Genomic DNA, 22,471 nt, shown 5'->3' with positions numbered 1-22,471 from the left:
ACAAGTTAGATTTTCCTGGAGCATTATTGCATTTCGTACCTTATTTATAGGGACTTCTGAGGCTGAAACTTCATTTAAGTATAAAAACATAAGACTTAGACACAGTCTTTTGAGTAAGCTCTAACATGCAATAACATCATGGCTAATCTGACTGCAATCCAACTCCACTTTCCCATTTGCCACCAATTCTCCACCCCTATAACCCTAGATTATCTCATAAAAATCTAACTCTACCTTGAATAAGTTCAATGACCAAGCCTCCACTGCTTCTGGGGAATGAAATTACATATACAAATGTCTTTCAGAAATGAAAAATCTCAATTCAAGACATGTAACTCAGTCTCAATGATTCAGCTAAGAAAAATATATAAAGTATGGGTGCTGGTTCCATGACAAACACTATTGTTAGCCTCTCAGAATAATGTCTGACAACAAAGCACAGCTTTGCTAAACCCCTTTTTTCCTTTGAAACCAAATTCCAGAAATTTGTGAACTATTAGAACAAGATTGATACTGACAGATTATCAAACATCTTGTAATTCTTTGTGAAAAGTTTATTCTCTTGCAACAGTACCAAGTAGTAATTGATTGGGTACCATGTAGTATTCCCATTTCTTCTCATGAAAAATGCTTCATTTTGGTTAAAAGAAATTAATTAATTAAAGTGGAAAAAACATCAGTTAATAATTGATAAACAAAAGAAGAATAGTGTGGGTCTGGCAGCATCTGTGAAGAGAGAAGCAGAACTAACTTTGAGTTGGATAGTATCATACCAAATCCACATGTTAATTCTGTTTCTCTCTCCACAATGTTGCGAGACCTGCAGTGTTTCTTCAGCATTTTATGTTTTTATTTCAGATTCCCAACATCTGCTTTATTTTCCTTTTCAAGGAATATATTTACCTTGCTTCCAATAATAATGGTGTAGATGACCACTTGGTAGTAAGAGTTGTTGTCACTGCTTTGGAGTCTGCATTCACAATCGAGAAGGAGAGGTACACCAGGGCTAGTATTGCAAGAATCCCAGCATTGTCATTCTTAGCTAAAATAAAAACATATTAAAAATTACCAAGAATAATTCTACAACTAACCTTTCAGCCAATTCAATGACACACAAACAGTGAGATAAATTGCAAAGAAATGTTGAAGCTACAACATTTACAACAAAATGCTCAAAATATGTTAGAATGCTGAGTTTATCTGAATTGAATTCAAGCAGGTCAACATTTTCAAAGGTACATTAGTCAGATGGCTTGGCTTTGTGACAGTACAGATAAGAATCAAATTAAGTAGTGATACATTTAATTGGTATCCTGAGAGCTGAACTTTGTTATAAAAAATGCATATTTGCTCCAGAGTTATTTACAGAAAAATGACCTGCAGACAATTCATTAAGGGCTGATCCCTGTTAAGAGCTCAGACTGTGAACCAGAAACTAAATTGAGCTATTGCAAAAGCTGAATTTCAAGAGAATAATCATCAATGTTAAAGGAAGTTTTAACTCAAGTGAAAACTGTTTAAAATCAAACAGAATGATTAGAATCATGAAACCAAAGATAAAATATTTGGAAGAAAATTCAACATCAACATGAATCCAATTAAACAGGCCATATTGCAATAATTTAAAGAGGGCGGCATGGTGGCTCAGTGGTTGGCACAGCTGCTTCACATCACCAGGGACCGGGGTCCAATTCCCGCCTCAGGCAACTATCTGTGTGGAGTTTGCACGTTCTCCACGTGTCTGCGTGGGTTTCCTCCGGGTGCTTCGGTTTCCTCCCACAGTCCAAAGATGTGCAGGTTAGGTGAATTGGCCATGCTAAATTGCCCGTAGTGTTAGGTGCATTAGTCAAGGGTAAAAGAAACGTAGAGTAGGGGAATGGGTCTGGGCGGGTTCCTCTTTGGAGGGTCGGTGTGGGCTTGTTGGACCAAAGGGCCTGTTTCCACATTTTAGGGAATCTAATCTAACCTAATCCAAGTAGGGATTGCAATATGGCCTGTCCCAAGAAAATTATACACATTAAACCAATTACCTTACAAAGGGTCCACAAATAACTGATCAATAATACTGTTAAGGTCAAATTAGTCAGAATTTATTGTAAAGGTTCATAATATTCTTATTTGAGAATGTGGGTTCCAAAATAGAGGAAAACAGATTTTAGATTTTTCGGTTTTGTGAAGAGCTAACCAAAAAGATCAGAAAGTAATTTTGAACGTTCAAAATAGCATTTAAGTCATGTGATTTCTACTAAATCACTAAGCAGGCCACCTAGGAAGATCAGTGCTACAGTGTGGAGGTTTCCAACCACATGACAGGGGGTGAATCAGAAGCAAGCTCATACAGCAGAAGTGCCACCATTAACAGTCTCCAGTAGTCAGGGCTGGGACAACTCATGATGTACCCAGAAATCAGTGACAAGAAAGCTCTAGAGGCAGAAGGTTATATGGATGTTAGGGAAGAAAACATTCTAACAGGTTACTAAAGGAATAAGTTGTTTAACATGGGTTTGCTAAAAAGCAGTTTGTCTAAAAGGTCCCAAGAAGAGAAATTAACTGATGAAAATAGCTGTTAGCGAATGCATGGCAATTTGGCAAAAGCAAGCCAATTACAGGCAACTCCAGCTGGGCAAGAAGCTTTAGTGTTGAGATAGGTGATCCTCCTTTTCCCAACAATTCAGTCTTTATGTCTGGCGTCTGCAATTAAATGATTTCAGCAGTTCTTTCTTGTGTAATTTTTTTTAACTAAAGGCAGACTAACGGCCTCTTGTGAACACATTAAATGATTGCTTTCCACAATAAAATAATAAAGAGAAACAACAGAAAAATAAAACTTGTGTTATGTCAAGCCAGGTTTAGTTCTGGAAGTTGACTTGTCTGGCATTACCATGGGCTGGGATCATAATAACACAAAATGGAGAAATTTTGGAAAAGTTCAATATTGAAAGATAACAGCAGTTTCCAAGGTCAAGAGCTTCCCCATCAGTCAGTTATAGATACCTTATTCCATTTTCATTGATATCTAATAAAAGAATGTGCAATAAGAGATTCTGAAAACGACTATATTTTGCTACTAGGTATGTTAAACCTATTACATATAATAACTCAACTTAAGTCACTTGGTAGTATAGAACTTAATTGCTGAAAAAATGGGGAACATAAAGGGACCCTTTGAAATTTGGCATTCTTGCATTTATCCAGAGCGGAATAAAAAAAAACGACTTCAACAATGTCTTTTTTTAAAAGCAGTATACAACGTCAATACTTCAAGATCCAAGTATTGTTTGAATTCTGTTGTAAGCCTAACAGTACTGAATTCCATGCCACTTTGGACCATTCATTATTCTGCTGTTTCTGGTTTAATAACAATTCACCCACTGACACCTGGTTTCATACAAGTGCTTTGATGACTGCAACCAGGTAGGCCTTTTGTTTCCTTGAATGCAGCTTTCAAACTAATACAAACATGTGATGTTTTTCACAGAACACTGCACTGTAAAGGGAATCAGTTTCACTTTCCAAAATTAGGGAGTTGCAGGTAAAATGGACTAAGTTTATTTTACATGACATCCAAAGATGTAGTTCATTCAGGACTGTAGCCAAGTTTTACATTTAATATTTTCTAAGGACAGGATATTGTCCGGTTATTTCATCAACTGTTCACTGGCCTAATTTAGTAAGAATTTTATAATCTGTTCATACAGGCCTATGATGTTACATCCATTGTAATATATAAACATGCAAGTCAGATCAATTACTTGTTGCTACACCCATAGTAGTCGAGAACGTCCAAACAAGTGAATCAACTTACTGAATCTGCAAGTTTCATTCTTTGAACATGCATTCACCACATAATATGATCCCACAAACTCATACACGTCTCCTTCACAGATATTTCTGTATTATTGAACTAGAACATGAGAGGCATCACCAACAGCACTAACATGGGTCACACCAGCTTCTGCAGGAACTATAATAATTACACCTCAACGTTCCTACAAATCCAAAAAACATGAGATGGAATAATTTGCTGAATAATTTGCATTTCAACTCTGCTGCCCATATAACTCTCTTCGAGGCACTTGTATTGCCTGGTGTACTATCCATTTTAAAAGATGAATGCTCATGGGGTAAATGGTTGTTTAAACCAGAAGCAAACCAAGAAATACTTAATTAAAATTACTCAGCAGGTCAGACAGCAGTAGCAAGTCCAAAAGTAATTCAGAATTTCAGAAAGCCCTTTTCCAGCATTTCTATTTTTTCTGAAGATGGAGCAGACTTTGTGCTCTTGGTGTCTCTGACTAATTCCAGTCCAATGCACACAATGGTGAGGAAACCAATGAAGGGAAAAACCTTGTCCTCACCAATCTATCTGTAACTGTCAATGATAATATTGGCATACTACCTATTGCAGTGCTCATCGAAACAAAGCACCATCTTCATTTTCAGGATACTCTCCACCATGGTGTGTGGCACCAGAATCAATCTTGAACAGATCTAGCAACTCAAAACATGGCTTCCATGAGGCACCGTAGATCATTTAGAGTCATAGAATCATTGAGATGTACAGCATGGAAACAGACCCTTCGGTCTACATTATCCATGCCAACCAGATATCCTAACCTAATCTAGTCCCAATTGCCAATACTTGGCCCATATCCCTCTAAAACCTTCCTATTCATATACCTGTCCAGATACCTTTAAATGCTGCCATTGTACTAGCCTCGAACACTTCCTCTAGCAGCTCATTCCATTCATGCACCACCCTCATTGTGAAAATGTTGCCCCTTAGGTCACTTTTAAATGTTTCCCCTTTCACGCTAAACCTATGCCCTCTAGTTCTGGACTCCCCCATCTCAGGGAAAAGACATTGTCTATTTACCCTATCCATGCCCCTCATGATTTTATAAACCTCTATTATCAAGTCACCCCTCAGCCTCCGATGCTACAGAGAAAAACAGCCCTAACCTATTCAATCACTCCTTGTAGCTCAAACCCTCCAACTCTGGAAAAATCCTTGTAAATCTCTTCAGAACCCTTCCTGTAGGAGGGAGACCAGAATTGCACACAATATTCGAAAAGTGGCTGAACAAATGTCCTGTACAACTGCAACATGACCTCCCAACTCCTATCCTCAATACTCTGACCAATAAAGGAAAGCGTACCGAATACCTACTTCACTATCCTATCTCCTTGCGTCTGCACTTTCAAGGAATTATGAACCTGCACTCCAAAGTCTTTGTTCAGCAACACTCACTAGGATCTTACCATTAAGTGTATAAGTCCTGCTCTGATTTGCCTTTCCAAAATGCAGCACCTCACATTTATCTAAATTAAACTCCGTCTCACACTCCTCAGCCCATTGGCCCATCTGATCAAGATCCTGTTGTACCCTAAGGTAATCTTCTTCACTGTCCACTAAACCTTCCTGCAAAACTTACTAACTATACCTCCTATGTTCATATCCAAATCATTTATATACAAGATGAAAAGCAGTGGATCCAGCATCAATCCTTGTGGCACACCACAAGTCATAGGCCTTCAGTGTGAAAAGCAACCCTCCAACACCACTTTCTACCCTCTACCATCCAAATGGCTAGTTCTCCTTGTATTCCACGCTATCTAATCTTGCTAACCAACCTACCATGAGGAGCCTTATTGAACGTCTTACTGACATCCAAAGAGGAGGTTGAATAGTTCATCAACTTCACCAACACATTCCAACCTGACCTTAAATTCACCTGGACCATCTCAGATACCTCCCTCCCCTTCCTGGACCTCTCCATCTCCATCGACGGTGACTGACATCTTCTACAAACTCACTGACTCCACAGCTACCTGGATTACACCTCTTCCCACCCTGCCTCCTGTAAAAATGCAATCGCTTATTCCCAATTCCTCTGCCTAAGCCGCATCTGCTCCCAGGAGGACCAGTTCCACCACAGAACACACCAGATGGCTTCCTTCTTTAAAGACTGCAATTTCCCCTCCCCTCCAGTGCATCTCATCCACTTCCCACACCTCCGCCCTCGATCTCTACCCCTCCAAACGCAATAAAGACAGAACCCCTCTGGTCCTCACCTTCCATCCTATCAATCTCTGTGTACATCGCATCATCCTCCGCCATTTCCGCCACCTACAAACGGACCCCACCACCAGAGATATATTTCCCTCCCACTCCATCTGCTTTCCATAAAGACTGTTCCCTCTGTGACTGCCTCGTCAGGTCCACGGACCCCTCAACAACCCACCCTTCCCTCCTCGTACCTTCACCTGCACTGCAGGAATTGCAAAGCCTGCGCCCACACCTCCCCCCCTCACCTCCGTCCAAGGCCCCAAAGGAGTCTTTCACATCCATCAACGTTACACCTGCACTTCCACCATGTCACTTACTGTATCCATTGCACCCTATGCAGTCTCCTCTACATTGGGGAGACAGGACACCTACTTGCAGAGTGCTTCAGAGAACATCTCCGGGATACCCACACCAACCAATGCCACCACCCCGTGACTGAACACTTCAACTCCCCCTCTCACTCCGCCAAGGACATGCAAGTCCTGGGCCTCCTCCATCGCCACTCCCTAACCACCCAACGCCTGGAGGAAGAATACCTCATCTATTGCCTTGGGATCCTCCAACCCCATGGCATCAATGTGGATTTCACCAGTTTCCTCATTTCCCCTCCCCCCACCTTACCCCAGTTCCAACCTTCCAGCTCAGCACCACCTTCATGACCTGTCCATCTTCCTTCCCATTTATCCACTCCGATCTATCACCATTACCTCCACCTATCACACTCTCAGCTACCTTCCCCCCCAGCCCCACCCCCCTCCCAATTATCTCTCCATCCCCAAGGATCCCAGCCTCATTCCTGATGAAGGGCTGTTGCTCAAAATGTCGATTTTCCTGCTCCTTGGTTGCTGCCTGACCTGCTGCGCTTTGAGCACCACACTCCATATAGATCATGTCCACCTCTCTGCCCTCATCAATCCTCTTTGTTACTTCTTCAAAAAACTCAATCAAGTTCATGAGATATGATTTCCCAAGCACAAAGCCAGGTTGACTATTCCTAATCAGTCTTTGCCTTTCAGAATACATATAAATCCTGTCTCTCAGGATTCCCTCCAACAACTTGCCCACCACCGATGTTGGGCTCACCGGCCTACTGTTCCTTAGCTTTTCCTTACCACCTTTCTTAAACAGTGGCACCACATTAGCCAGCCTCCAATCTTCTGGCACCTCACCTGCGACAATCATTGATACAAATATCTCAGCAAGGGGCCCAGCAATCACTTCCCTATTTTCCCACAGAGTTTGAGGGTACACCTGATTTGAAGCAATACAATTGTATTCAGACACAATCTTTAAATTCTCGGCTAGTATATCCCACATTCTACTACTACCATCCAACAAAGAATGCAGGAGGATATGTCAGGAGCAGCACTAAGCATATCTAAAAATGAGGTGAAGCTAGTGAAGATACAACATAGCACTATTGGCAAGCCAAAGCAGGAGCAACATGCAACAACAGACAGATTCCAGCATCCGCAGTAATTTGCTTTTATGCAACAGACAGAGCTAGGCACCCCACACCCAGTGGGTCATTTTTTAGTTCTGCAGTCCCAATATATCTGTGAATAGTACATGACAACTAAATAACTTACAGGAAGAGGAAGCTTTGCAAAAATACCCATCCTCAAGGATGGGAGACCCAGCACATCAGAACAAAAGAAAAGAAGTGGCAACCATCTTCAGTCATAAGACCTAACTAGGTTACCCATCTAGGTCTCTTCCTGTGGTCCGGCGCATCACAAAATCTAATTTTCAAAAAATTTGATTCACTCCACACACAATATCAATACTGCAATTACTATGGACTCTGACAATATTCCAGCAATTGTATTGGTGGAGTCTTGTGCTCCAGAACAAGCCATGCCCCTAGCCAAGCTGTTCCAGTACATCAACAATACAGATATCTAGCCTCAGGCGACTGTGTGGAGTTTGCATGTTCTCCCCGTGTCTGCGTGGGTTTCCTCCGGGTGCTCCGGTTTCCTCCCACAGTCCAAAGATGTGCAGGTCAGGTGAATTGACCATGCTAAATTGCCCGTAGTGTTAGGTAAGGGGTAAATATAGGGGTATAGCTTCGGCAGGTCGGTGTGGACTTGTTGGGCCGAAGGGCCTGTTTCCACACTGTAATGTAATCTAATCTAATCTAAAACGTGGAAAATTGTCCAGGCCCACAGACAGCAAGTAAGATCCAAGCCAAACACACCCTGATCATTTTAATTTGATCATAAGCATACATTGTGAAAGGGATTGGCAACAATGTTATGAAGAGGCACATTCTCAGCAATTACTGGCTTACTGATGCTCAGTTTGGCTTGCATCAGGCTCACTCAGCACCTGACCTTATTACAGCCTTGGAGCAAACAACACAGAAGAGCTGAATATCAAAGGCATTTGAGTGAGTGTGAGTGACTGGTTGGAGTCATACCTATCACAAATGAGTAGAATTTTTATTGGAGGTCAATCATCCCCCCATCCCAAGACATCACTACATGAGTTCCTCCAGGTAGTGTCCGAGTCACTTAACCACCTTCAGCTGCTTCAATGACCATTCTTCCATTTAAAGGACAGAAGTGAGGACACTGAAACAATCATGTCTTATTCAGTCTTGGGCTACTAAGTAGCAAGTAACGTTCACATCGAACAAGTACAGGCAAAGACAAACTCCCTTCACATTCAATGGCATCATCATTGCTGAAACTCCACTGTCAATATCTTGATGGTTTCTACTGACCAGGCAGCATTAGAGATGGACATGTCTGTCTGATCCTGACTTGGATTTAAACTGGTTCCAGGCATAACTTATAGGAGTAACTAACAGCTGTTAAGCCACCGAGCTCTAACTTTCTGCACTCTGAACCAGATCCCTAATTTAGTCAGTAAAAGGTCAACAGGCAAATGCAGCACATGGCATCTCACACTAAATTCCTCTAAAACCAGTGTATTCCATCTGTACAGTGTTAGTGCCAAAAATGAACTGCATATCAACATGGTGGTCAGAGACTAATGAATGATTCCAAAACAAAATTCTTCACAGTGACTCTGGATTGAGCTTTGTCCTTCCAGGAATCTCTGAACAGGAAAATAAAATCACTAACCAAACCTGCTGGATCCACATGGAGTGCAGCTGCCACAACATTCCAGACTTCAACACTTAGTGGATCATACTCCAAAGCAGAGTATTGTGCACCTGCCTGGCATAGGTCAACACACTCACATTTTGTTGGCACTCAACTGAATGTAATAATGTGAATAATAACTGAAACCTGTCCCTCAACACCACTCCTCGCACCTCCTACCCTCATAAATAACATCCCCACCAATCAAGTGACCAAAGAAAATTCACAGGCTGATTGAAACCATCCACATTGCACTTCAATTACCATTTTACATTTTCAATTCATATAAGCGCTTTCCTCGTCAGTGCTCCATATGAAATACCCATGCTGAGCAAAATCTACCAGGAGGCATTTTTTGACAAAGGAATGGGGAACACAAAGTCAGTGGCATGGTTTGAACTACAACAGTAGGACTGGTCCTTGCTAAACAGGTTCAAGACAAGCCAGGGTTCCTACAGCTCCAACAATGGAACCTTAGTGGAGAGACATGGACAATGCTGCACGTCATTGAGGAGTGTTCTCTCAATAGATTCAATGCAGGACTAATCACGTTAAAGTCAGCAAATGGGCAGCTATCACTTGGCTTGGTAGATTTTCATTTATGAAAATAAAGCTCTTCAGCTTTAGCTTTACCCTCCAATCCAATTGTAACTCTTTTTAAGTGCTATAGGAAAGATGTTGTTAAACTTGAAAGGGTTCAGAAAAGATTTAGAAAGACGTTGTCAGGGTTGGAGGGTCTGAGCTATAGGGAGAGACTGAATAGGCTGTGACTACTTTCCCTGGAGCATCAGAGGCTAAGTTGTGATCTGAATAGAGGTTTATAAAATCACGAAGGGCATGGATAGAGTGAATAGCAAGAGTTTTTTTTCCCTGGGGTGGGCCGAGTCCAAAACTAGAGAGCATAGATTTAAGGTGAGAGGGGAACAGTTTAAAAGGGAGCTGAGCAGCAACGTTTTCACGCAGACAGTGGTGCATGTATGGAATGAGCTGCCAGAAGTGGTAGAGGCTGGTCCAATTACAACATTTAAATGGCATCTGAATAGGTACATGAACAGGATAGGGTTAGAGGGAAATGGGCCAAATGCTAGCAAATGGGACTAGATTAATTAAGGATATCTGGTCAGCATATACAAGTTGGGCCACAGGGTTTGTTTCCATGCGGGACAACTCTATGACTCAACTGGCCCTATTCACCCATTTACCATTTTGAAAAAAAAATAATTTGTGGGATATGGACATCGCTGGCAGGTCAAGCATATTTTGCCCACATCCCTCGATCTAGCTAGCATACTCCGGGTAACTCTCACTGTACACTTAACGAAACAAATTGCAAAGTTATGGTCTGTGGCTGCCTGCTCAAGAATGTTTTGACTAGTCTGTCCCGGTCCATAACAGACTGGGGGCTCCTTGCGGGATTTTAAACAGCAAGTGGTAGGTGTTAGTATCTTTATTTCGGGTGTTAGTTTGGTTGAGTAGACAAAGCTTGTGATAGTAATGGCTCTTTCAGTCGCCAAACGTTTTCTGGAAGTGGATGCGGCGACTTTGGAAGTTTTGCAAAAGGTGAATAAGACCAAGCTGCAGGAATTAACAGACCAAGTGGGATTGGACCTGCCTGTTTCTGTGAGGAAAGGAGAGATAATCACAGCAGTAGCTCAGCATTTAACCTTGCTGGAGAGACCATCAGAATCTATCGAGATGGCAAGAATTCAATTGCAAATGAAGCAGCTGGAGTTAGAGGCAAGAGGTAAGGAAAGGGCAGCAGAAATGGTACAGTTTGAGTTACGATTAAAAGCAGGAGGGGAAAAAAATACAGCAGCAGAACAGAGAGAAAGAGTGAGCGTTGACCTTCAGAAACTGACACTTAAAAAGGAAAGTCAGCTTAAAAGGTTGGAGATAAAGGCTGATGGTAGGCTTAGTGAGGAAGATAGTGAGGATGAGCAAGCACCTGGTAGTCAGGTAGTCAGAAGCCCAGTGCCAAACTGTTTAAGCATGTTCAAGCATTGCCTAAATTTCATGAGAAGGATATAGAAGCCTGCCATCTCATTTGAAAGGGTGGCTAACAAATGAGGTGGGCAGTGGCAATGTGGGTTTTGTTCACCTAAATGAAACTTGTAGGTTGGGCGAGGGAGGTATCTGCATCACTATCAGAGGGGGATTCTGGAGAGTATGAGAAGATGAAAAAAGCTATTTCAAGTGCATATCAGCTTGTACCAGAAGCCTATAGACAATGTTTCAGGAATGCAAGGAGAGTCCCAGGTCAAACCTATATTAAGTTTGAAAGGATCAAACAAAGGAATTTCAATAGATGGATAAGCGTTTCAAAAATCAAACAAACCTATGATGCCCTTATGTCATCCCGCTCCGCCTTCAGTCGAAGCAAAATGCTCGGAGACACAGTAGCTTTACCTCCATCTTTATTCTGGGCCCTGGAGAGAGAGAGAGAACGATCGCCCATGTGTACAGAGACATGAGTTCACGGTCTTCTCTTGAACAACAGTTTCTCAATGAATTGTATAGTTATTTTATGGGAGGAGCATCCAGATACATTAACATATATATTAATTGGGTGACCGTTACAATCAATGAGTATCAATAGCAGAGATCCAAACCCTTTACTGTTATACAATGAATGTTTTTAACCTTGTAAACTGGATTCATACAATGGATACTTTTCCCCTTATTAGCTGACCTTGCGTACTGACTGCTTCCAATATTGTTAAATGGCTCTACAAAGTGACTGCTTTTCCACCTTGTTAACCTATTACCCCTTGCCTCCAGCACCCCATTGTTAACTATAAGTTCTTCTCTTATCTGAGTCATGCTTAGCTGAACCTCATTTCACAAAGCTCAGAACTTAACTCTTTCCCTGCCTGCTTATACCTTATACTTTCGCATTTAGAGAGGCAATTATTTTGGAGGAATTCAAAAATTCACTGCCTGAAGTAGTGCAAACTCATGTAGAAGAGCAGAGAATTAAAACGGCAAGGTTAGCCGGAAGTGGCTGACATTATGAGCTGGTCCATAAACATAGTTTGGCTTCTAGAGTCAATTTCAGTCCATGATAGATAGAAACTGGGGAAAAGAGAAATCCTCACGTGGAAAGGGAAAGATAGGATCTTCACTGAGAGCCACAGGGTAAAAAAAGAAACTCTTCAGGGGGACAAAGAAGTTAAAAAGCTCTGGTGTTTTCATTGCAATAAAGTGGGCCATACGAAATCAGTGTTGGCAGGCTAGGAGAAAGCCAAATGTAGGAAAACCAGAGAAGCCTGGAAGTTTTGTTGGACTAATAACAAAAAGCACAAGGAAAGTTAGATAACTGTCTCAGAGTGTACAAGATGATCAGAGGTTGATTAAGGAGGAAGTGAAAGATCTGCTTAAAAAAAAAACATGTAAGGGTAAAGTTTATTCACAAAGGCCAGGTGAACAGGTTACAATATTAAGGGACACAGGATCGTCTCTGTCTGTGATGCTGAAGGATGAGAAAGTATGTACTCCTGAGTGTCTATTGCCAGAAAAGGTACCAGTAACAGGAATTCATGGTGAGACAGAAAGTGCTTATTTATGTAAAGCAAGCTAGAGAGCCCAGAGAAGAGTGGAGAATTTGTGGTAGGAGTACTAGACAAACTCTCAACTCCAGGAATATATTTGTCCTTGCAAATGATATAGTTGATTCACCAGTAGGCATGCTGCCTACTCTAGTTGGAACGCCAGTGGAGACTCAGGCAACTGAAGAAATGAAGGATCTTCATTCATGAATTTTCCCTGATTGTGTGATCACAAGATCACAGAAACACAAGTTAAAGTAAGAGAGATCAAAAGGCACAGATAAGGAAGCTGACATAACTTTATCCAAGACCTATTTTGATCGGATAAGTGGAATAGAGCAGGAGCAAATAGGTAAACATGCAAGTATCTTTAGCTCTGCTAAGCTGATCGAGTTACAACAGAAAGTTGAGAACTTAAAAAAGTTGTATCAAAAGGCATTTACAGAGAAGGAAAGTGAATGCATCTGTGTGTTATTACTTGACAAATGATGTCTTAATGAGGAAATGGAGACCATTACAATTTTAAGCAGATGAGAAACAGGCAGAGATTCATCAAATTGTTTTGCCAGTAGGGGGTAGAAAAGAGGTGCAGCAAGTGGCGCATGAGCTACCACTTGGAGGCGATTTAGGGGTGAGGAAAATGCAGACTAATATACAAAGACATTTTTACTGGCCTGGACTACACAAGGATGTAGTTGAATTTTGCCAGTCACCTGATCGAAAAACCACAGGCCGTAATAAAACCTGCATCTTTAATACCCATTCCAGCATTTGAGAAACCTTTCACAATAGTCTTGATTGATTGCGTAGGTCCTCTACCTCAGACAAAAAGTGGGAGTAAGTATTTATTAACAATAATGGATTTGTCGACTAGATTTCCAGAGGCAATCCCATTATACAACATCACAGCTAAAAGGGTTATAGAAGAATTACTTAATTTTTTTTAAACTAGATATGGACTACCAATAGAGATCCAGTCAGATCAAGGATCAAAGTCCACATCCACACTATTCAAGGAGGTTATGGATAACCTGGGAATAAAGCAAGTACTGCTTTTACCATCTAGAATCATAGGGCACGCAGAGAAATGGCATCAAACACTTTTGACCATGTTGAGGCTTAAGATCAGGATTATTCGGATGATTGGGGTAAGGGAATTCTGTCTGTACTTTTTGCGATCAGAGATGCATCAAATGAATCGACCAAATTCAGTCCATTTTTATTAATTTTTGGGCATGAAGGAAGCGGATCATTAAAATTGATTAAGGAAAAATTAATAAGTCAGAATTCAGAGACCACCCATTTGGACTATGTGTCAAATTTTAAAGAATGATTCAATACAGCTGGAGAGTTGGCTAGATGGCATTTAAAAGTATCACAGCATACAATGAAACAGGAAGTGAATAAGACATCACAAATTCGCAATTTTGCAACTGGGGAGAATGTATTGATATTACTTCTAGTAACAGGTGACCTTTAAAAGTAAGGTTGCGTGGACCATATTGAGAGGAAATTGAGTGAGGTAAATTACTTGATAAGAACTCCAGACAGGAAGAAATCTCCCAGTGAGTCATGTGAATATGTTCAAAATGTATTTTGATAGGGAAGGAAAGAAAGAGGAGAAGGTGTTAATGATTATAGCACAGAAGGAAGAACCAAGTACAGGGGATACAGAATTGAACATTCCTCAAATCAAATTGGACATGAGGAAGGTGTAAAAAATTGGGATAAATTATTGAGTTACCTTTCATAAGAAAATCAAAATTACCTGAAAGAGTTATTACTATCACATGGGGAGATATACAGAAATAAATTGGGAAGTACTAACCTAATTTTGCATGATGTAGAGATAGGAGATGCTGTTATGATTAAGTAACATCTTTATAGGCATAACCCTCCACAGTTGGCACAGGTTCAGGAGGAGATAGAGCACATGCGCCAAGATAGCATAATCAAAGGGAGTTAGAGTGACTGGAGCTCAGCCAGATGTTACCCAATGGTTATGTATGGACTATTGTAAGTCAACATCGTTACAAAGACTGATGCACATCCGATTCCATGGACGGAGCAGTGTCAAAAAAGTGGGACAAGCAACTTACATTTCGAAGTTGGACTTGCTCGGAGGCTACTGGCAAGTACCTCTGTCAGAGAGAGCAAAGGCGATTCAACTTTCATAATGCCAAATGGACTACATCAGTTCAAAGTCATGCCAGTTAGTTTGAAAAGCACTTCAGCCACGTTTCAGAGACTGACTAATAACGTCAATGCCGGATTACACAACTGTGTGGTGTATATTGATGACCTGGTGATTTTTAAGTCACTCATGGAAGGAACATTTACAGCATGTATCAGACATGTTTGATCGACTTCGGAAGGCAGGTTTGGTGGTAAAACTAGCTAAGAGTGAATTTTCCAAAGCCCAAGTCACGTTCCTGGGCCATGTCACTGGACATGGACAAATGGCCCTACAGGATGCAAAAATGAAAATAATTGGGGAATTTCCCCACACTGTTGATGAAAGAAGCAGTACTATGGTTCCTGGGATTGAGTGGATTTTACTGGAAGTTTGTGCCAAACTTTAGCAGTGTGGCTGCTCCACTCACGGAATTGTTTAAAAAAAGGGCAAGACATTTCAGTGGACAGTGGACTGTCAAAAGGCATTTGACAGCCTAAAAACTGTGTTAACCACTGCCCCAGTATTAGCCACACCGGATTGCACAAAGCCTTTCAAGGTGGCTATCTATGCCAGTGATGTGGGGGTCAGCATGGTGCTCCTGCAGGAGGATGACGAGGGAATAGAAAGACCCATCTGGTATTTTTCCAGAAAGTTGAACGTTCATCAACAGAAATATTCAATGGTGGAGAGAAAGAGACTTTAAGCTTGGTTTTGGCATTACAGTGTTTACATTACCAGCAATGCATCTGAGACAATCATATACACTGATCATAATCCATTGATATTTGTGGAAAAGTTCAAGGACATAAATGTCAGAGTTTGTTGTTGTAGCCATTCAATTTGACAATTGTGCATGTGACAGGTCGCGAAAATATGACTGCCAATGTGTTATCAAGACTCAAATGAGATACAGTGGCGTTCGGTGACAAGTGTGCCAAGGCCTGAATTTGCATGTGGTTATGGATGTTTGCATGTTTATAGTTAATATAGCATATATGTGTGTTTAGACTACTAATTGTGTTTTTGAAGGGTTTTAAAAATGAAACCAACTTTTGGTATTGATTTTTTTTTGAAAGGGGAGGCAGTGTCACAAAGCTGGTTCCTTTCTTCTAAAAGCTGCTCCTTTTCTCAAGGATACTATGTCCTTGTGTTTTTCAGAGGGGTCATAAATGCTCCCAGTGCTGATTAGACTGGTTTGATACAGAGATTAAAAGGTATTGAAAGGCCGTTTTGTTTATATGTAAACAGATGAGACTTCAGGCCAAATGGGTCATGTTTTAGAAGTGACTTGTATAATGAAACGGGAGTGGTCAGCTCTCTAGCTGAGCAGTTCAGATCAGAACTGGTTAGGAGTTCAACAGGGAGCTGTGTGAAAACAAACTCTCTCTTTTTGCCCTTCTAACTTCAACCTGTAAGCATCTGTTCCTTTTTTTAAAAAACTGTTTTTTAAGGAGGTTTGCTTATTGGGACTGTTGTGCATATTCGGAACTGTATAATTAAGCCTAGTTTGGATAGACTGAGTTCTGTAGGGGCTCTTTGTTCTTTGTGTTTCATTGTGTAATTTTGTAATTAAAATTTTGTCTGCTTTAAAACCTGGTCGTCAACCTAGCTAGCTTACTCTGGGTAATTCTCACTGTACACTTACGAAAACAAATTGCAAAGTTACGTTCTGGGTTGCCTACTCAAGAATGTTTTGAGTGGTCTGACCTAGTTCATAACAATGCGCTGCAGTAAGACACACAACTGCCGTATGGAGGAAATTCCAGGATTCTGACCTGGTGACACTGAAAGAATGGAGATATATCTCTAAGTCACGACGGTAGCTGTCTTGGAGGAGAACTTTCAGGTGGTGCTGCTTCCATGAATCTGTAGTCCTTGCCCTTCTAGATGGAGTGGTTATGGGTTTGGAAGGTGCTGTCTAAGGATCTTTGGTGACTTTCTGCACTGCATCTCATAGGTATTTAGATTTAGAATTTCTTGTGACATATACTCAAGTAGAAAAGTTCAGAAGTACAGTGAAACATGTACTATGTCGTGTACAAGTACCTAGGTGCAGAATCTTAAGAACAAGTTGGAATGAAATAAAGAACAAAATTAAAAAGTAGTTATTCTTAGTACAGTATAAAAATATAAAAGTTTGAAGTTCAACATTACAGACTTTTCTAGTGTTAAGTAGAAAAATTTTAAAAAGCTTAAAGTTGAAATGTTACAGTCTTTCTAAACTGCTTAACCATCCTGGGACCACACTTCCTACAACAGCTTGATCTCCTATTCTTTGGCATGCTTTCCTTGAACAGTGCATTCCAGTGGTCCACTTTAGGGCCATCACCACCGTGCTACCAAGCGCACCATACTACACCTACCATGTTGTCGACAAAACAACCACCATTCGTGTCAATCCACCAGGAGAGTACACACTGTGGCTACTGAGTATCAGTGATGTAGGGAGTGGATACTTGTGGATGTGGTGTCAATTAAGGAGGCTGACTTGTCCTGAATGGTGTGTAGCTTGATTATTGTTGGAGCCGCACTCATCCAGGCAAGTGGGGAATATGGCATCACACACGTGACACACCTAGATGGTGGATACATTTTGTGAAGTCACAAGATGAGTTATTTTCCACTGTACTTCGAGCAAGTGATCTGCTCTTGCTGCCACTGTATATATATTCTGAGTCTAGTTGAGCTTCTGTTCAACTAGCTATAGGGAGAGGCTGAACAGGCTGGGGCTGTTTTCCCTGGAGTGTCGGAGACTGAGGGGTGACCTTATGGAGGTTTACAAAATTATGAGGGGCATGGATAGGGTAAATAGGCAACGTCTTTTCCCTGGGGTCGGGGAGTCCAGAACTAGAGGGCATAGGTTTAGGGTGAGAGGGGAAAGATATAAAAGAGACCTACGGGGCAACTTTTTCACACAGAGGGTGGTACGTGTATGAAATGAGCTGCCAGAGGTGTGGTGGAGGCTGGTACAATTGCAACATTTAAGAGGCATTTGGATGGGTATATGAATAGGAAGGGTTTGGAGGGATATGGGCCAGGTGCTGGCTGATGGGACTAGATGGGGATGGGGGATATCTGGTCGACATGGACGGGTTGGACCGAAGGGTCTGTTTCCATGCTGGACATCAGTAACTCTAAGTGAAATAGGGTATCTGATCAACAGAAATGTGCAACTCAACCAACCTGACTGGTGAATTTACCAGTGCAAGTAATGAAATGGAAATGTGAATTTGACAGCATAATTTTGATTTAAAATCAAATACAGCAAGATTGCAAAAGGCAAATTTTACAAATTGTATCAAATGAAGAGTAACAGAAAGTAAAAGCAAGGTTTCCTCGATTGTCACATGTAGCAGAAATAAGATTGCGAAGAAGTCTTGATTAGAAGACAGCAACTTCCACACTTGCAGAAGTTCATTTTCGGTGCCAGAGACTTATTGGCAGCAATTAGCATATCACCTCACTGATAAGGGTACTTGCACTTGCAACAAGCCTCAACATTCTGTGACAAGTTTAGCTCACAGCAACTGCTTGTCATTCGATGTATTTCAACAGAGACAGAAAGAAAGACATTGCTTTCATGAAGTTAACTGTGGAATAGCACGACTTGAACACTACATTTTGGATACAGACATAAAGCTACATACTATAATACTTTAGCAATGAAAGATGCCAACAGTTTTTTTTTATTTCAAATAAATGTATTTTGACACTACAAAATATCCAGTCCCTCTGCTGCAAACAGATTCCACTCTGGAATCTGCAAGTCCATCTGTACACAAGTTGGAACACAATGTAGGACAGTGGATAGCAGTTATTCCTAAATTCAGGAAATGTTCATGTGTCAGGTCTTGAACATTAAACCCTCGTACGTAATCATGTTTGTAAGTACAAGTGCTCTCAAGTTGGATGTTTGTAAATCAGGGACTCCCCTGTAGTGCGACTGTATGAATATTGCGTCGTATTCAGTGTTATAATTGCATGGTGCCTTGGTGAGAGTGGGAACCAGTGCTGCAGTTGCAACAGGGTTCTGATGCTGCAATCAGAGACTGACAGCAAGGCAAGAGACATTTTGGCCCATCAAGTTCATACCAATCATTGAGCATCTATCTGCTCTAATCCCATTTTCCAGCACTTAACCTGTAGTCTTATATGCTCAGGTGTTTCAACTGCTCATCTAAATGTCTTGAGGATTCCCATCTCTACTACCTTTTCAGCAGTTCTAGATACCCAGCCTGCTGGATCCTTAAATCCTCTCTTAACCTTCTGCTCAGTACTTAAAACTGTGCTCCTGGCTATTAACACCGCTATCAAAGGGAAATTTTTCTCCCTACGACACTATTCAGAACTCAGCAAACCTCAATTAGCCTTTTATGCTTTAAGAAAAGTAACCCAGTCAATCTAGTTTCTCTTCATAGCAGAGTCTCTTCAGTCCAAGCAACATCCTGGCGAATCTCTCCCGCACTCTCTCCTTCTGATAGTATGGCAACCAAAACTGCACGTAGTACTCCAGCTTATTGCCTAAGTAATTTTATATAAAGCTCCACCATAACTTCCTTGTGCTCACATTCAATAATAGGCTTTGAATAAAGGCAAGTAAGCCATATACCTTAGCATATTTATGTATTTTAAGAATTAATGGACATACACACCAAGGCCTGGCTGACCTTCAGTACTTCCTGGAGTTGTACCATTCAGCATGTACTCCCTTGCCTTGTTAGTCCTCCCAAAATGCTTCACTTCACATGTTTCAGGATTAAATTGCATTTGGCCCTGTTCAGTCTATCTACATCGCCTGTAGTCCAAAGCTTTCCTCATCACTATTTACACAACCAATTATCTTATCATCTGTGAACTTACTGATTAAACCTCCTATATTTAGTTCTAGATCACCAATGTACAGAATAAACACTGCTCCTGCTCATGGGATTCCTGCACACTGCTAGTCCCAATCCACTTTTGCCAGATCCTATTTTATCTTGATTAAGATCAGCTTCCCTGCAAGAATGTTGTTCCAATTCCAGTTCAAGTATAACCAGTCAGACTTGTACAAGTCCTACATTCCTTACAAACAGACAATGATCCAAAAACTAAAGCCCTCCATCCAAGCCACATATTCATCTGTTCTCTCCACCTATTATTCCACTCACTAGCCTGTAGCAGTGCAGGCAATCCAGAAATTACAATCTTTTGAGGTCCAGCTTTTTAATGTTTCTTGCTCTCACTGTCCATCCTATCTAATCCTCTGATCATCTTGTATGCCTCTATTAAGTCACCTCTCAACCTTCTTCTCTCTAATGAAAACAGCCTCAAGTCCCTCAGCCTTTCCTCATTAGAGACTTTCCCTCCATACCAGGCAACATCCTGGTACAATTTCTCTGCATTCGTTCCAATACTTCCACGTCCTTCTTACAATGCGGTGACCAGAACTGTACGTAATATTCCAAGTGCAGCCACACCAGAGTTTTATACAGCTGCAACATGACCTCATGGCTCCAAAACTCAATCCCTCTACCAATAAAAGCTAGCACATCATGTCCTATCTGCCTATCTCCTTTTCCACCTATCCACTCCACCCTCTCCTCCCTGACCTATCACCTTCATCCCCTCCCCCACTCACCCATTGTACTCTATGCTACTTTCTCCCCACCCCCACCCTCCTCTAGCTTATCTCTCCACGCTTCAGGGTCTCTGCCTTTATTCCTGATGAAGGGCTTTTGCCCGAAACGTCGATTTCGCTGCTCCAACTGCTGTGCTCTTCCAGCACCACTAATCCAGAATCTGGTTTCCAGCATCTGCAGTCATTGTTTTTACCTTGCTTTCTTAACAACCCTATCAACCTGGGTGGCAACTTTCAGGGATGTATATACATGGACACCAAGATCTCTCTGCTCATCTACACTACCAAGAATCTTACCATTAATGGTGCTCTGTATTCCTGTTGCTCTTTCCAAAGTGAATCACCTCACACTTTTCCCTATTAAACTCCATTTGCAACCACTCAGCCCATGTCTACTCCTTATCTATGTCCCTCTGTAACCTGCAACATCCTTCGGCACGGTCTACAACTCAACCGACCTTCGTGTCATCCTCAAATTTACTACTAGTCTTCATCCAGGTCATTTATAAAAATAACAAACAGCAGTGGCCCCAAAACAGATCCTTGTGGTACATTACAACTAACTGAACTCCAGGATGAACATTTCCCATCAACCACCAGCTTCTGTCTACTTTGATCTAGTCACTTTCTAATCCAAACCACTAAATCACTCTCAATCCTATGCTTCCATATTTTCTGCAATAGCCTGCCATGGAGAACCTTATTAAACGCATTACAGGGCTTGTAGGTGCACAGAGTCGCCGGGCATTCCAGGACTGCGGGTGCACGGTGTGCCCATGGGTACTGGTGCTGCCATGGGTCGGTGCTGGTGCTGGGTAGAGGGAGAGTGGGGCGGAGTCACGGGCTGGCATTCGCAACTCGAGCGGCACCGCCACCACCGCCTCCTCCAATCAGAATCCTCAGCGTGTCCCCGCCGCCGCGAGACCGAACGCTGGAATCTCCCAGCGCGCGAGCCCAGCCCTCGCCTCCCGCCGATTGGCTGAGACCCGGCATGGCCGGCGCCGGGCGCTTCCTTGATTGGGCGATCACACTGTCAATCAGCACCAGTTCTTCCACAACCACCACTCCCCCCACCCCCGCCCAAACCAACGGCGAAGTGTAGGGCGCGGGTCCCCCTTCCCGACCGTTTATCAAGGGGCCTTCCCCTTCGCCCCCTCCGGGATAGAGTCGGAAGCAGCGCGAGTCCGTGTAACCGGCCGTTCATACCAGGCCGGTATTGAGAGCAGAACCCGCTCCCCACCGCCGGCTCGCGTCTCTCTCTCTCTCTCTCTCTCTCCCCCTCCCGCCAGCCACTGGCGGACGAGCAGCTTTGACCCGAGTTCGGTTTCAAACCCACCCGGTCCCGTTTCCTTCTCCTTCCCACCTGCCGCTCCCTTTCTCCCGTTTCACTTACCGGAGCCGGCCATCCAGAGCGCTGCCATCTTGGATCTCCACAGCAACCCCCAGGAGGACCCCGGAGGTGAGGCGTCCCGAGTCGGGCCAGCAATAAATTAGCGACCGCGACCCGGTCCGTCGATCACGAGCCGCGCCCGGCCGTTTTAATATAATAGAAGCTGCGACTCGAAACAGAAAATGTGACTCTTTAGGAAGGGGAAATAAAGGATCTCAGGCAATTCAACAGAACGACTGTCCTGCCTGAAGGACCCACTGGGTCACCGTGCCTCCTGCTGGTCTGTGGGCAGTACTGCAGCAGGAGAGGCGCTCAGTACAACCTTGTCCTCCTCATGGTGTAGCAATTCATAGTGAATGGGTAGAAGGATTCAAGAACAATGGAGTATGAAAGGTAATACGAGATTACAATCTGGGTTTAAAACAGGACGACTTCTTGTGGATCGTTTCAGAGAACATCTCTGGGACACCTGCACCCACCAATCCCACCACCCCATGGCTGAACACTTCAATGCCCCCCCTCCCACTCCATCAAGGACATGCAGGTCCTGGGCCTCTTCC

At 42.4% G+C, this 22,471-nt stretch overlaps 1 protein-coding gene across 2 annotated transcripts in view; it reads right to left on the bottom strand.

The window, feature by feature from the left end:
- uggt1 (UDP-glucose glycoprotein glucosyltransferase 1) overlaps positions 1-22,055 on the bottom strand; it is a 143,260-nt gene extending 121,205 nt beyond the window's left edge. For both annotated transcript variants that reach the window (XM_043701924.1, XM_043701925.1), the window contains exons 1-2: positions 21,915-22,055; positions 904-1,042 (exon numbers count right to left, since the gene is read on the bottom strand). In XM_043701924.1, the coding sequence (XP_043557859.1) occupies positions 904-1,042; positions 21,915-21,942 (167 nt within the window). In that variant the 5' untranslated portion in view covers positions 21,943-22,055. The remainder of the gene's footprint in view (positions 1-903; positions 1,043-21,914) is intronic.
- Between the last annotated feature and the right edge of the window lie 416 nt (positions 22,056-22,471).

This window comes from Chiloscyllium plagiosum, chromosome 13 (assembly GCF_004010195.1).
Source record: "Chiloscyllium plagiosum isolate BGI_BamShark_2017 chromosome 13, ASM401019v2, whole genome shotgun sequence".
NCBI classification, from domain to species: Eukaryota; Metazoa; Chordata; class Chondrichthyes; order Orectolobiformes; family Hemiscylliidae; genus Chiloscyllium; species Chiloscyllium plagiosum.
The sequence above is the reverse complement of the archived record's forward strand: the minus strand, read 5'-3'. Positions and strand labels throughout refer to the sequence as shown.